Source organism: Penicillium brevicompactum (genome assembly GCF_028827555.1).
Source record: "Penicillium brevicompactum strain IBT 35665 chromosome Unknown utg000001l_segment0_segment0, whole genome shotgun sequence".
Classification (NCBI taxonomy): Eukaryota; Fungi; Ascomycota; class Eurotiomycetes; order Eurotiales; family Aspergillaceae; genus Penicillium; species Penicillium brevicompactum.
Window position 1 is genome coordinate 3,321,955 of NW_026623203.1, and position 13,577 is coordinate 3,335,531.

Sequence of the window (13,577 nt, forward strand, 5' to 3'; positions counted from 1 at the left end):
GTACAAGTATGGCGCCTCGCCTACCCGTAGTGCGTTACGGGTAGATCGCATTCGCGGCGGAGTTTTAATGCGATAGCCCCTCGTCCCCCTTCGCAATATTACTCTTCACGGCACTTCGCTTGGACATTTTCCTTCCTCTTCCACCAATGAGATGTGCTCAATGCCGACTCTCGGCATTATACCGGAGATACTCCGCAAAAGATGCGAAGTAATGCCATCACCGCGCGCCTTAACCTTGGAAATCTGATATACGATTTTTCCCCCTAAGCTTTACTCCCGAAGCCGAAGAACTCGAGACAATACCAGCAAACTAACCCGCGAGCTAGTGCGTTCCGGCGTTATGGAAGCTGATCGTGCATGAATGACATGTTTCAGGTCCAGTTGCGACACGGGAAACATGGGAAACTAGACCTTTCCAGGTATGTCCCCGGACAATTTGTTCCACTTGTGGGTTGATAGTGGGTAGAATCAAGAATCTGCGTTCCCCTGCTCGATGTGTGTATGATAGTCAGTATAAAGAGAGAGAGCTGGTAGCTCTCTGCATTGAATCGTTGCTTCAATTAAAATCAGCCATGCTTCCATACTTCTTCCTAGCTGCTGCGCAGCTCTTCACTGCAGCTTCTGCGGCACTCACCTACCGAGGCGCGGATATTTCTTCCTTGATCGTTGAGGAGAATAAAGGCATCTCCTATAAGAACACTGCTGGCTCGACGGCAAAACTAGAGTCGATCATCGCTGCTGCCGGTATCAACTCCGTTCGTCAGCGTATCTGGGTGAATCCCAGCGACGGCAACTATGATCTGGACTATAACATTAAGCTCGCCAAGCGGGTGCAGGCTGCAGGCATGACCACTTACCTGGACCTGCATCTCAGTGACACATGGGCGGATCCAAGTGCTCAGGTATCTATACCCTTCCGTTTCAATTGCCCAGTAGGGAATGTGAACATAAACTGATCTTCGAATAGGCCGCCCCATCTGGATGGTCCACCACCGACATCAACACCCTCACCTGGCAAGTCTACAACTACACATTGGAAGTGTGCAACGAGTTCGCCGCCAACGGCCTGACAGTCGAACTGGTCTCTATCGGCAACGAGATCCGCAACGGACTCCTCTGGCCCCTCGGAAAAACAAGCAGCTACTCGAACATCGCGAGTATCTTACACTCTGGAGCCTGGGGCGTCAAAGACTCGGATCTCGCCACGACACCCAAGATCATGATCCACCTCGACAACGGCTGGAGCAGCAGCGACCAAACGTATTTCTACGACCAGGTGCTCGCGTCCGGCTCGGCGCTTGTCTCAACAGACTTCGACTTCATTGGTGTTTCTTATTATCCCTTCTACAGTGCGAGTGCGACCTTGGCGGCGCTTAAGTCCAGTCTTACGACTCTGAACTCGAAGTACGGGAAGAAGACACTTGTCGTTGAAACGAACTGGCCTTTCTCATGCCCTAGCCCGGCTTATGCTTTCCCGTCGGATTTGTCGGATATTCCCTTCTCCACTGCTGGACAGCAGACTTTCTTGCAGCGACTGTCGACTGCTGTTGCGGGCGCTGGTGGAGTCGGAATTTACTATTGGGAACCTGCTTGGGTTGATAATGCGGGACTTGGAAGTAGCTGTGATGACAATTTGCTGTTTGCTTGGTCGAATGATCAGGCGAGGAGTAGCTTGAATGCATTGGGGAGTGTTTAGAGTATGTATGATATATATGATGTCGAACTATGGAACTTGGGGTTGTATACGGAGTATGAATATTGAGTATTGAGCATGGAGTATCCGGGGTGCATACGTAGAGGAAACCGTTAGGGCACGCAGGTTCCAAGGCACAGCGGCAGTCTGCCTTGGATATAAGCTTATACCAAAACGGGACTAGCTCTTCAGCTGCGTGGCTGTGCAAAAAAATAGACCCATCTGGCATTCTGCAACCTCCACTTGGAGAGATCGGAAAGCGAGGTGATGGACAACAGAGTCCTAGGCAGCGACCTTTTGAACCTAGGTAGACGAGATCTGTATAAAAATAGTCATGACGAATGTTCGTATACAGTAGGAGAGATGATAGTATCTGTTATCAAGGTGGGCACCGATGCGGGGAGACCCATTTTGGGCTTACTAGCACCAGTAGCATCAGTAGAGCATCTAGTCGAGTAAGGTGGATCGCGGAAACTATTTGATTGCGCTTAGGGCACCCACAAGAGGAATTCTATGGTCTATTTTCTTAGCATCGGAGCATCTACAGCGTATTCACTTCCCTATATCGGCGGAGTATACAGACGTGTTCGCCAGACCGCCTTGCGCACGTGAATCCCAGTCCTCAACTCCTGATTACTTCTTCTCTTGTCACCGGCTTTGGGTCAATTTGAAGGTATACTTATGTTGGTTATGTTGTTATTATGAGGCTGTCTCACTGCTGACACTGGCCCAGAGGCTCATTCGCGTATCGGACCCCTCCACTCCCTGAACGTCTGGACCCTTGCGAATGACATCCCACCACATCATCCGACGCCATTCTTTCTACACCGGGTGTCGAGCTCCCTGACACCGATCCCTCTTGTCTGTTATTTACACCGAACGTTGGCAGCGGAATTCGTTTTCTCCCCCACCTCCTTCGTCGCCTACAAGTTGCAGCCCGAGCTTGGTGTCCGCCCAAGAGCCTCATTCGCGCGCATCCACAATTATGGCCTCGCATGATCCAAACCAGGGCTCCGTCCATTCCCCGGGAGACCTGAAGCATCGCAGTGTGAGCCCGCAACCACCTGGGCAGCAATATCACAACCCGAACGCCGGATTGACGGTCGACCCATCTATGGGCGCTTATCAAACGGCCCCCTCCTTCCCCAACCCCGACGGGGTTATTGGCGCCGAACAATATGGATACCAAAACTATTCCTGTGCTTTGTCTCCGACGCAAACTTTATCTCCGCCAGCGGACCAGGGTTACCCCCTCCGATCAATACCAACAATCTTCCGATAGCACAATCCTTCGAGACGAGCCTGGTCAATCAGCTGGAGCACTCCTCAAACGGACTGAGACCAATGCAGGACGAGAATTTCTCCAACATGCTCAACTCGAATCAGCCGGACATGGACTTTGCCCTCTACCAGAACCACAGTCCGAGCGCATCGGCCTCCGAGTACGATACATCGCAATTGTTGGACCCGCAAATGCACCAGCGCCAGTCAATGAACCAAGCAATCAATCCGGCTGATCTGGTCAGCCCGATCTCGAATTCCGGCTCCTCACATCCATCACAGGATCCGCAGCATTCGTCTCCTGGCCCCATGTCTCCCCGGGATCTACACCGGGTACATATTACACACCCCAGCATTCGCGGCACACCTCACTAGACCCATCTACGGCGTACTACAATCCCCATCCGAATCCAGATTGGCAGTCCGTCATGACCAATGTTTCCTTCCAGGGGCACCGACGTGCGCCGTCCGAGGTATCAGAAGTCTCGTCGGCCAATCACTCCCCTTACCTCTCCCAGCATGAATTTGATGGCATTGAGAATAATGCGTCGCCTTCTCTGGCCCCTCAGAGCGACCCGGCGCTGTACGAAAATGGTCTGGGCATGGAATCATTCACCTTGTCGGAGCAGCAGCAGCAGCAAGGCATCAGCCCGCTGCAGACACCCTACATTTCCCCGCGGTTAATGCCACAGCAGGGAGGCGAGATGATTCCAAATGCATCCTATCTCTCGCCTTTCCCCGCGGCACCGACGGATATGTATGGAATGCCACAGGAGGACATGATGAACATGGGCCAGTTGAACAACGTACCGGGCGACATTGGACAGGCTTCTCAGATGGCGCCCCCATCGATCAATGTCGAGTTCGCCCCGCCACTGCGCAATCAAAACTTCGATCCTTCCAAATCAACAGCAGACTTCGACTCTCTGAGTCCTCCTGCTATGCGTAAGTTTGACTTTGCTCTAATAGGAGGAGTCCGAGCTAACAATCAATTAGGATCTCGAGTACGGAGCAAGTCTGACCCTTACCACCCCGCTTCCCGTCCACGCTCTCCAGCGGCCTCAACAACAAGCTTGGAACCCCATGCACCTACCACCCCGCGGTCTCTGTCGCCAGTTGGATCGGTCGGCTCGCACTCGCGTAGTAACCCCGGCTCTCGCGATGCATCACCTTCCCGGTCCAACCGCCGCCTCTCAACATCCTCAATCGAGAACCGAAACTACATACTCGACTTAGCCGACCCCCAACGCCCAGGCGCAGCACCAGGCGAACCAAAACGCATCCAAAAGCACCCCGCCACCTTCCAATGTACCCTATGCCCGAAACGCTTCACCCGCGCTTACAACCTACGCTCCCACCTGCGCACCCACACCGACGAGCGACCCTTCGTCTGCACAGTCTGCGGCAAAGCATTTGCACGACAACACGACCGCAAAAGACACGAAGGCCTGCATTCCGGAGAGAAGAAGTTCGTCTGCAGAGGCGAGCTCTCTCGCAGCGGTCAATGGGGCTGCGGTCGTCGATTCGCGCGAGCAGATGCCCTCGGCCGTCATTTCCGATCCGAAGCCGGACGCGTCTGCATCAAGCCCTTGCTAGACGAGGAATCGGCTGAGCGTGAACGCGTCGAGCATCAACCGCAACAGTCCGGTCATCTTCAGCCTGTTCCTCAGCCGTTGGTTATGCCCAATATGCCCGGCATGGATGGTCAGTCTTCTGGTAACTTTGTGTTGCCTGCTGCGCTCTTGGCGCAGTATCCTGCACTCCAGACTTTGCAGTGGGATCAGATTCCCGCTGCGGAAGAGGAGATTGGAGGGAGGAGTAGTTTTGATGCTAGTTCTGGTGGTGAGTTTGGGTTTGATGAAGATGATTCGGGTCTTTCCTATAACCAGGGAAATCTATATGCGAATAATTCGCAGATGATGATGGACCCTGGGGATCCAGGGTATTCGAATCAGAAGTGGAGTGGATGATAATGTCTTCATCCTCCTTTTTGGTTTCCTCTTTTTGGTTTTTGATGGTTTTCTTTCCCCTCGGCTTTTCCTTTGGTTCAAAAGGATGCATGATGTCTATCTGCATTCAACTTCTTTTGTATAGAAAGGCTTTCGGCGTTCAGATACAGGATCACGTCTGATGATTTGGATGGCTATCAGGTCACGAATATTTGGATCTTTTCTTTTTGGGTCATTTTCGAGTGAACACCGAGACTTCAGGGTTTTTTTTTCCTGGTTTCTCGTTGGACACTCTGTTTTATTTCGTTTCTTGGAAGATGTTCCGTCACGATTTCTTTTCCTTTTCTTTTTGTTCTTTTCTGATGATATTCCCCCCTTCATACCCTGTTACCTCATTTCAATGAGTTTTGTTTATGTCACGCTCCAAATTTATATACCATCTCAATGATCAATCCCACGATTTTGATATGACTCATTTTTGCATAAATCTAAGCACCCTGGGTCCCGTTTCTCCCATTCCAAGGGAGCAAGTCAGAGCAAAGGGCACGATTGCCATTTGGCCTTCCTCTTTCGTTTTAACTTGAGACGGTATATTGGCACATGGGAAGCCCTTCAGACTGTGTCTTTGTTGTCTTTTTTAAGGTCTTCATTCATATACATCCCGAGGTCCTCAACAAAGATCCATGAATTAAAACAAAAGGGCACAGAATTATACTTGTTCCAGGCCTAAACTGCTGGCTAGGTAGGTGGATGTTGAGCAAGCAACCCCTGCAATAGCTGCTGCTGCTTCGTGCAACAGTACTCGTTTGCGCTGTGGCTGCGCGATTGCGATTGCGATTGCTTCTCGTTTGCGCGCCCGGTTTTGGGACATTTAGTGCCCCAGAGACCCTCCCCAGAGAACCTTTCTACTAGAAATCATCGTTTCTGAAACTGCTTCCTCGTAGCCTGCTTCCTACTTCTTCAGTAGGTGGCTCTTTTTACAGATGTAGTAATTGTAACCCCGGACCTCGGGAGGATTCTCTAACCCCTGCGTCCGTTCGAAAGGATAACTCAACGTCGTTCCATTTCATAAATTCATCCGCGGTATATCCTCGGGATTGGACGATGTCCCCGACCCGTGCGTTCAGGCAGGATTGTAGCAATACCACCAAGTGAACTATCATAAGATTCTTTGAATGAAAAGGCGAAGGAGCAGACGGCTTCTTCAAAAACAGGTTGAAATCTGTAATCAGCATCCGTCGGATGGATCTGAATGTAACTTGTTGGCGCTCGATAAACCTGCCTTTGAGCAATGATCCGTCTTGAATGGCTTGAGAAATAATCTCTGCAGCTTTTGATGACAGATCTGCCGAAATCTGTTTGAATGGATTTCCTAATGAGGATTCCATGGAACCATTCCACGGTTCAGCGTTGGGCTTTGAATCCCCAATGCCTTCTTGGTTCACGGCTTAGCCAAGATTTTCTGTACTCGACCATTCATGATGACTTCACAATTAGGTGGAACTTTGGATGGACAGCCAAAAATATAGTTGAAAAGACAGTTGGAAGGACAGTTGGAATGAGGTCCCGAAGTAGATGATAGCTCTCTTCCATTACCAATCGAAATATGAGATTAAGCCAATATATAACTACTCTTGTTTATAAGCAACTATCATCGTCTTTTTAAATCTATGGATAGATGACTGAGGAGACAGCACTCCAAAAGGGGGTGCGGCTTGGGTCCATGGTTACGGTGCCGCGTTAAGATATGTGATTCAACTAGTTTTGATATCCCTCCTCATTTCTCTTGTCTCGACAATCTCGACAATCTCGACAACTCGACACTCTTCCTTTCCAGAGTTACCCTTTGTCTCTGAGCTACCTGCAATATGGCTTCTACTTCCACAGAGACCCCTCCGATACCTACGAAACCCAAGCTCTCCAAGTCCTTACGCCAATATCTACAGCTCAACTCCCCCGTTTACCATGGTGCCGTAGCCTACTCAAAAGCGGCAAAAGAGTATGCGTATGACTACAAGGTCGGAATGCATGAGTTTGAGTCCGAGACTGTCTTTTCTGAAGTTCGCGCGCTTCACACCAAATTGTCTGCGATACTCCAAGAGCAGCTTACCCCACAACAAGAAAAGTCACTCGAGGACTATATCTTGAACTGCCTTGTTGGCATGGTCTATGGCTCGAACATGATTGAGCATGCTGGTAGTAGCTTCGATGCCACGCACAACCTCTGTTCGGTAGTCTTTTGCGGCAAGCAAAGTTCAGAGAACAAGCCGGTTAAATCGAAGAAGGTGTACCTTGACTTGGAAGAGCACCTGTCGCTTAACAATCTCTCCGAAAGCCCTCTCGATGTCTTACGCAGTTTTCATGAAGTCTTTGGACATGCGAAAGCCGCCTCATACATAATCCACCAACTCTGCATCTGCGGACAAGATCTGACCGAAGAGATCATCCTCAAGACTCATGCTGACATGGTGTAGCGGCGGTGGATCAGACCGGTAAATTTTGTTAGGAAGTCGGCTGGAAGGAGAAGAGGTGCTAAGCAGCGTGCCCAGCCAGCGGCCCCAATGGCGATGATCGCTTATAGCGCTAGCCCGAGACGGTTAGCACGAGCCGAACTTTCGGGACCGCGAAATTTTGTATGCGAGGGCGCAGTACTCCGTAGGTCCGTTAGAGATGGAAATTAACAAGAAAACAACAATAAAGAACAGCTCACTCTATCCAAGTACAGGAACGCAGGTGAACGCCCGATGTCTAAAAGATGGGATAGAAGGCGAACAAGAAATAATAGAATACAGATCACATTGGATATCATCTAGTCGGCAAACAAAAAAATCTAAACAAATCTCATATACAAGGCCAAAGCCATTGCAATCAACATGCAGCCCCGACTCCAAACCACTTTTATAGTGTAACAGTCTTATTGCGCTTGCGCGTTGGCCTTCTTAGCCAGCAAGTTGAGCGCACTACCAGCCAGAATGAAAGCACTCTGGTCCTTGCTCAGGGTGTGCTGAACGGGAACGAGGAAGGACTCGCCAGTCTTCTGCTTGGTAACGCGAAGCTGAATCTCGCCCTGTCCTTCGGCCTGCAAAGTATCGTACAAACCAACGGTGTCAACCTTGTCGCAAGCGTCGATGCGGTCATAGTCCTCGCGGTTGGCGAAGGTGAGAGGGACAACTCCCTGCTTCTTCAGGTTGGTCTCGTGGATACGAGCGAAACTCTTGGAAACAATCACGCGGCCGCCGAGGTAGCGGGGCTGCAGAGCGGCGTGTTCGCGGGCAGAGCCCTCACCGTAGTTGTCCTCGGCAACGACGAGCCATTCGATTCCGCGCTCCTTCCAGTGCTCTGCGAGTTCGGGGATACCGTACTGCTTGCCGGCCTCGTCGTAAGCAACGTTGGTCTCGCCGGTGGCAGCGTTGACGGCACCAATGAGAGTATTGGCGGAAATGTTGGGCAGGTGGCCCTTGTACTTGAGCCAGGGGCCAGCAGCGGAAATGGTATCAGTTGTGCATTGACCCTTGACCTTGTAGAGGACCTGGAGACCGGAGAGATCGCCCTTGGGGAAGGGGGGCGAAGGGCTCGAGAAGAGCAAGACGGTCCGAGGTGGGGGAGACAATAACCTCGGAGCTGGCATCGGGAATGGCGGCGGTGGGAAGGAAGTTAGGGTTTCCCTCTTCGAAGCCAGCGCTGGGAAGATCGAATCCGGTGGGGGCCTCGAACTTGAAGGATGAGCCGTCGGGTGCGGTGATAGAGTCGGTCATCGGGTTGAAGGTGGTGGTACCAGAGTAGGCAAGAGCGGTGACAAGCTCGGGCGAGGCGAGGAAGTTCATTGTCTGGCGGTTGCCGTCGTTACGTCCAGGGAAGTTACGGTTGTAAGAGGTGAAGATAGCGTTGTCTTCGCCCTTGGCGACATCATCTGTTCGCTTCCATTGACCGATGCAGGGACCGCAGGCATTGGCAAGGACAACACCACCGGCCTGGGAGAAAGTGTTCAGGGTCTGATCGCGGTCAAGGGTGGCGCGAATCTGTTCACTACCGGGGGTAATGAAGAAGTCCGCCTTGGGCTTCAAGCCGGCCGCGGTGGCCTGCTTGACCAGGTTCTCGGCGCGGGTCATGTCTTCGTAAGAAGAGTTGGTACAGCTACCAATAAGACCAGCACCGAAGGTCTCGGGCCACTTCTTCTCGCGGACAGTGTCGGCAAACTTGGAGAGCGGAACCGACAGATCGGGGGTGAAGGGTCCGTTAATGTGGGGCTCGAGCTCGGACAGGTTGATGGTGACCACTTGGTCGTACTCGGCCTTGGTATCGGCGCGCAGCAGACTGGATGGACCCGCCGCAGCCACTTCAGCAGCAGCCTCCGCGACGTGGCCGCGGTGGGTGGACTGCAGGTAAGGAATCATGCTAGGCGAGAAGGGGAAGAGCGAGGTAGTAGCACCGACCTCAGCACCCATGTTACAGCAAGTAGCCATACCAGTACAGCTGAGAGTCTCGACACCCGGACCGTGGTATTCAATCACGTAGCCGGTACCACCACGGACAGTCAGCTTTCCTGCCAGGGACATAATAATGTCCTTAGGAGAAGCCCAACCGCTGAGCTGGCCTTCGAGGCGAACACCAAGGATCTTGGGGGCCTTCAACTCCCAAGGGGCATCCACCAGAGCATCGACGGCATCAGCACCGCCCACACCAATGGCAATAGCACCCAGACCACCGCCGTTGGGAGTGTGGCTGTCAGTACCGAGCATCATCAATCCGGGGGCGGCGTAGTTCTCCAAGACACTCTGGTGGATAATTCCGGCACCGGGGGGCCAGAACTCGATACCGTAGCGCTTGGCAGCACTTTCCAAAAAGTCGAAGACCTCGCTGTTACCCTTGATCGAAGCAGGCAAATCGGTATCGGCACCGCGTTCACCGACAATCATGTGGTCGCAGTGGATACTGGCCGGGACAGCAGTCGAGGGAAGACCGCAGGACATGAATTGAAGCAGAGCCATCTGGGCGGAGGCATCCTGCATGGCGACACGGTCAGGCTTGAGCTTCAAGTTGGCCTTGCCTCGAACATCACGGCCATTGTTGGTGCCGGTGAGCAATGACTCCTCGGCGTTGTCCAAATGGGAATAGAGAATCTTCTCGGCAAGAGTGAGAGCGCGGTCGGAGCCCAAAACTCGGCGGACCTGTTCCAGATTGCGGACAAGCTTAGGGTAGGGGGGCATGCGGGAGGAGGAGGCCTCGGTGGCCAGGCCACGGGCGAAGAGCCGTTGCGGGGACAGCCGTGCCAGCTAGAAAGTGTTAGTCACGATGTTTCCAATTGAGGCAATTGTCTTACTTACCCCACGAGAGGCAGAAGCCCGCTTCCAAACCAGCTGGCTGACCATCTTTAAAATATGGGGGAGATGGGAAACTGGGGAAGAAGGAGATGATGTTCCCTTTTTTTTTGACTCACGGTCGATCGGGTTATTTGCCTTCGCCCTGATTGGTCAATGAATGTGCCGATTTCGGCCGCCACCCTCATGTAAATAGTAAATATCACTGGGGATCTATACGGAGTATCGGAATCTCACATTGTTTTAAGAAGCGGTTTTATCCCATTCCACAAAGGCTCTCTGAATTTACTCGGTTGGTTAGCACCCGTTTTGATCTCGGTCATAGGCGTCTCTGAATTGTCTCTTTCGCGGTCACCATCCTTCCACCGCAGCATTGTTGCCTCGTCTGCTTCGATGGAATATTCATTCATCCAGTGGCGTCTCCATTTCAAATTCTGGTTCTAAGATCACCCGTCACCATGTATGAGCAAGTCTCTTCAAGTCGTATATAAGTATTTTTTTACCTCCAGGGCTCATATCAGATCGCTTATCATGCAGCTAGTCTAAAGATGGCTAGGGACTATCACATCCCTGTCTCCATGACTTTATTGGAGAGGTTCAAGGCTGTGCCCAATTGACCAGCTCACCCCGCAGTCTAATCTGAGAAGCAATCGTGCCTCACCGGTCCGAACCTACGAACCTTTCACTCGGGCAGAATCATAAGTTTTCATCATCTCTATCAATCTCATCGGTCACCTCTCATCATTCATGTCGGATCCGTTGGGCTATACTGTAGCTTGGGTTTGTAGCGACACCACCGAATGTGTCGTCGCCCGAGAATTCCTCGATGAGGAACATGATAGTCCTATAAATTCGTCGCCTTCGGACAAAATCATCTATACATTGGGTCGAATTTGGGAGCATAACGTGGTCATAGCGACTTTAGCACGAAGATTCTGGGGCATATACTCGACTACTCGTGTGGTACTGGACCTGCAAAAAACCTTTCCTAACATTCGCATCTGCCTCATGGTTGGCATTGGTGGTGGCCTGCCAAGCCAAAGTCATGATATTCGCCTTGGGGATGTCGTGGTTAGCTTTTCCAGCAACAGTCAGAGCAGTCACGTTCAATATGACCCGTTCGAAACTGCCTCGGGCTCATTAATACAATCCTCATTGTGCACAAGCTCGCCACCCGTCTTCCTAAGTACAGCAGTTACTCAGCTGATGATCGAGTATGAGAAAGCGGGAAATTCACTTAAGAGCAAGGTTCATCGAGTCCTCGAAAAATGGCCGCAACCACCGAAGAAATATCAGCGCCCAGGTCCAGTTTATGATCGGCTATACCAAAGTCACGTTGTTCACGTGAACGATGATGAAACTTGCAACTCATGTGGTGATGACCTGTCTCACCTGGTTGTGCGAAATTCCCGCCTTGAGATTGATGCTCCTGCAATTCATTACGGCCTCATTGGCTCATCGAATCTAATCATCAGGGACGCTTCTTATCGAGATAAAATCTCTGCGGAAACAGGCATCTTATGCTACATACTTGATACACCTGATTGGGTATTTCACTTTCCTTGTCTGCTGGTCCGAGGGATATCCGACTATTGCGACTCACACAAGAACCGGGTATGGTGGGGGTATGCGTCCATTGTTGCGGCTGCCTGTGCCAAAGACCTTTTAAAGCACATCAATCCAAGGCAGCTTGAACAAGAGGCAAAGATAGGGGATATCCTGCTCAATGGAGATGCCAGCGTCCCTCGTGTCGGCAGGCAGAGCTCAGGGCTTGAAGTTGAAGATGGGACTGAAAGTCACGTCGAGGCCGAGAGTGAATATGGGGCCGAGAGCGAAGACGTGGATAAAAGCGAAGACGAGGTTAAGAGTACCATAATTTACGAGACTGATCTTGAAAGTATCCTTTCTGAGGGATCGCATCTGTCGTCCCAATCATCACAAAGCCAACTCGGCTCGATCCTGATATTGGAGTTTGCCAATTTGCTTCTGAGCGATAATGACTTGGGTCGATTGTACCCAAAGGCTATCTCCAAACTTGGGCTTGCAAAATTCCAACGAAACTTTACACGCTTCCTGAAACGTTACGGCAAGGATCTCACAAATGAAGCATCCAATGAACGTCAAAGGCAAGCCGGTCAATTCGTTTGTCAGGTTGCTCGAAGAACGGCGGCTCAAGTGGGCAAGACACTTGGGCAAGGGGGCGATAAACTTCCAGTCGAACAGCTACCACTACTGAGTGGATCTAGTTTGGCCGTGGTCGATGCTTGGCTTAATTCACATGAGCAGCATGACCCAAATCTTGGACGAGAAGCCTTTGTCGATGACAGTGAATCAAGTGAGTCGGAGGACGAAAACCAGACCTCGCTTGAGACTCTGGAAGAGGTGAAAGAGTTCATGGTCTCAACGAAAGCATTCTCAACATTGCGTCAGGACTTCTTGGAATGGCTAGAAACTGGTAAAAGACATGGTGATAAAAACATGACAAAGACTACCGAGCCGGTTCTTGATAACCGAGAGGACCCCGAGATCTCGCACCCAATTTCCACACGAGGTTTGATATTGATTGACCCCATACGCAAAGTTCTTCTTTTCTAAAGTTGTCTACAGATTCTGATCAAAGTCAGGAGACCAATTTGCAGGCGGGTCATATAAAAAGCAATGATTCTCATGCCGTGGTCCCAACAAGCTGCAGGACAACAGACATGACAACATTTTCCTCTGTGTGGCAGTTTTTCATAAACCTCTGTTATCCACCAGAGTCCGACTACAGGAGGGTGTCTTTCACATGTGTGAGAGTTCCTATTTTCAAATTGTGACTAGCACTAACTTCTTCCAGGGCTGTGGGAAACCTTCATATCTTGATGTCAAGGAACTCTCTGATGGCGGAGTGGATAGGTTCCAACACAGATTGTTCAACAGTATTGCTACTATCAAAACGCGGTCTCAATCATCCTCCTCCGACTCGACAATTTTGGTCCCTCCACCTGAAGTCCACTTGAGTCCCGGCCGGAGTTCAACTATGGCTAGCAGTAATGCAGCACAACGCAATGATCAACCCGACAGACCTTCACTATCTTCGCAAGTCAACGACAATCAATCCGTCAGCGCCATCTCTGGGGTCCAGACGTCTCAATTTCTGCTATTGTGTGTCAACACCAGGAGCTTGGCAGCCCTGGTTCATGTTGAAGTCGGTCCTTTCACTACTGACCAGTATCTGTTTCAACAAATTCTTCAAGAATATCAGAAAGTTCGTGGAGGCCATGAATGGAATATCTCCATGGCTTGTCCCTCCTGGGCTCGCAATATATTGAATTCGATATCCAAGTCGCTACCAAG

At 51.0% G+C, this 13,577-nt stretch overlaps 5 protein-coding genes across 5 annotated transcripts; 4 read left to right on the plus strand and 1 right to left on the minus strand.

Annotated features, from left to right (window-relative positions):
• Positions 1 to 572: 572 nt before the first annotated feature.
• Positions 573 to 1,696, plus strand: N7506_001046 (uncharacterized protein; the record flags this gene model as incomplete). Its single annotated transcript, XM_056950342.1, has 2 exons — positions 573 to 902; positions 968 to 1,696. The coding sequence occupies 2 exons, from the start codon at positions 573 to 575 to the stop codon at positions 1,694 to 1,696; spliced, it is 1,059 nt and encodes a 352-aa protein (XP_056816257.1).
• A 982-nt stretch (positions 1,697 to 2,678) lies between these two features.
• crzA (putative C2H2 transcription factor Crz1) lies at positions 2,679 to 4,944 on the plus strand (the record flags this gene model as incomplete). Its single annotated transcript, XM_056950343.1, has 4 exons — positions 2,679 to 2,937; positions 2,976 to 3,307; positions 3,424 to 3,919; positions 3,971 to 4,944. The coding sequence occupies 4 exons, from the start codon at positions 2,679 to 2,681 to the stop codon at positions 4,942 to 4,944; spliced, it is 2,061 nt and encodes a 686-aa protein (XP_056816258.1).
• Positions 4,945 to 6,791: 1,847 nt separating this feature from the next.
• On the plus strand, positions 6,792 to 7,397 carry N7506_001048 (uncharacterized protein; the record flags this gene model as incomplete). The annotated part of the gene is made up of 1 exon (XM_056950344.1): positions 6,792 to 7,397. The coding sequence occupies one exon, from the start codon at positions 6,792 to 6,794 to the stop codon at positions 7,395 to 7,397; it is 606 nt and encodes a 201-aa protein (XP_056816259.1).
• A 440-nt stretch (positions 7,398 to 7,837) lies between these two features.
• On the minus strand, positions 7,838 to 10,292 carry N7506_001049 (aconitate hydratase ACO2; the record flags this gene model as incomplete). The annotated part of the gene is made up of 3 exons (XM_056950345.1): positions 7,838 to 8,473; positions 8,538 to 10,196; positions 10,248 to 10,292. 3 exons carry the CDS (start codon positions 10,290 to 10,292, stop codon positions 7,838 to 7,840), a joined length of 2,340 nt encoding a protein of 779 aa, XP_056816260.1.
• A 696-nt stretch (positions 10,293 to 10,988) lies between these two features.
• Positions 10,989 to 12,836, plus strand: N7506_001050 (uncharacterized protein; the record flags this gene model as incomplete). Its single annotated transcript, XM_056950346.1, has 1 exon — positions 10,989 to 12,836. The coding sequence occupies one exon, from the start codon at positions 10,989 to 10,991 to the stop codon at positions 12,834 to 12,836; it is 1,848 nt and encodes a 615-aa protein (XP_056816261.1).
• Between the last annotated feature and the right edge of the window lie 741 nt (positions 12,837 to 13,577).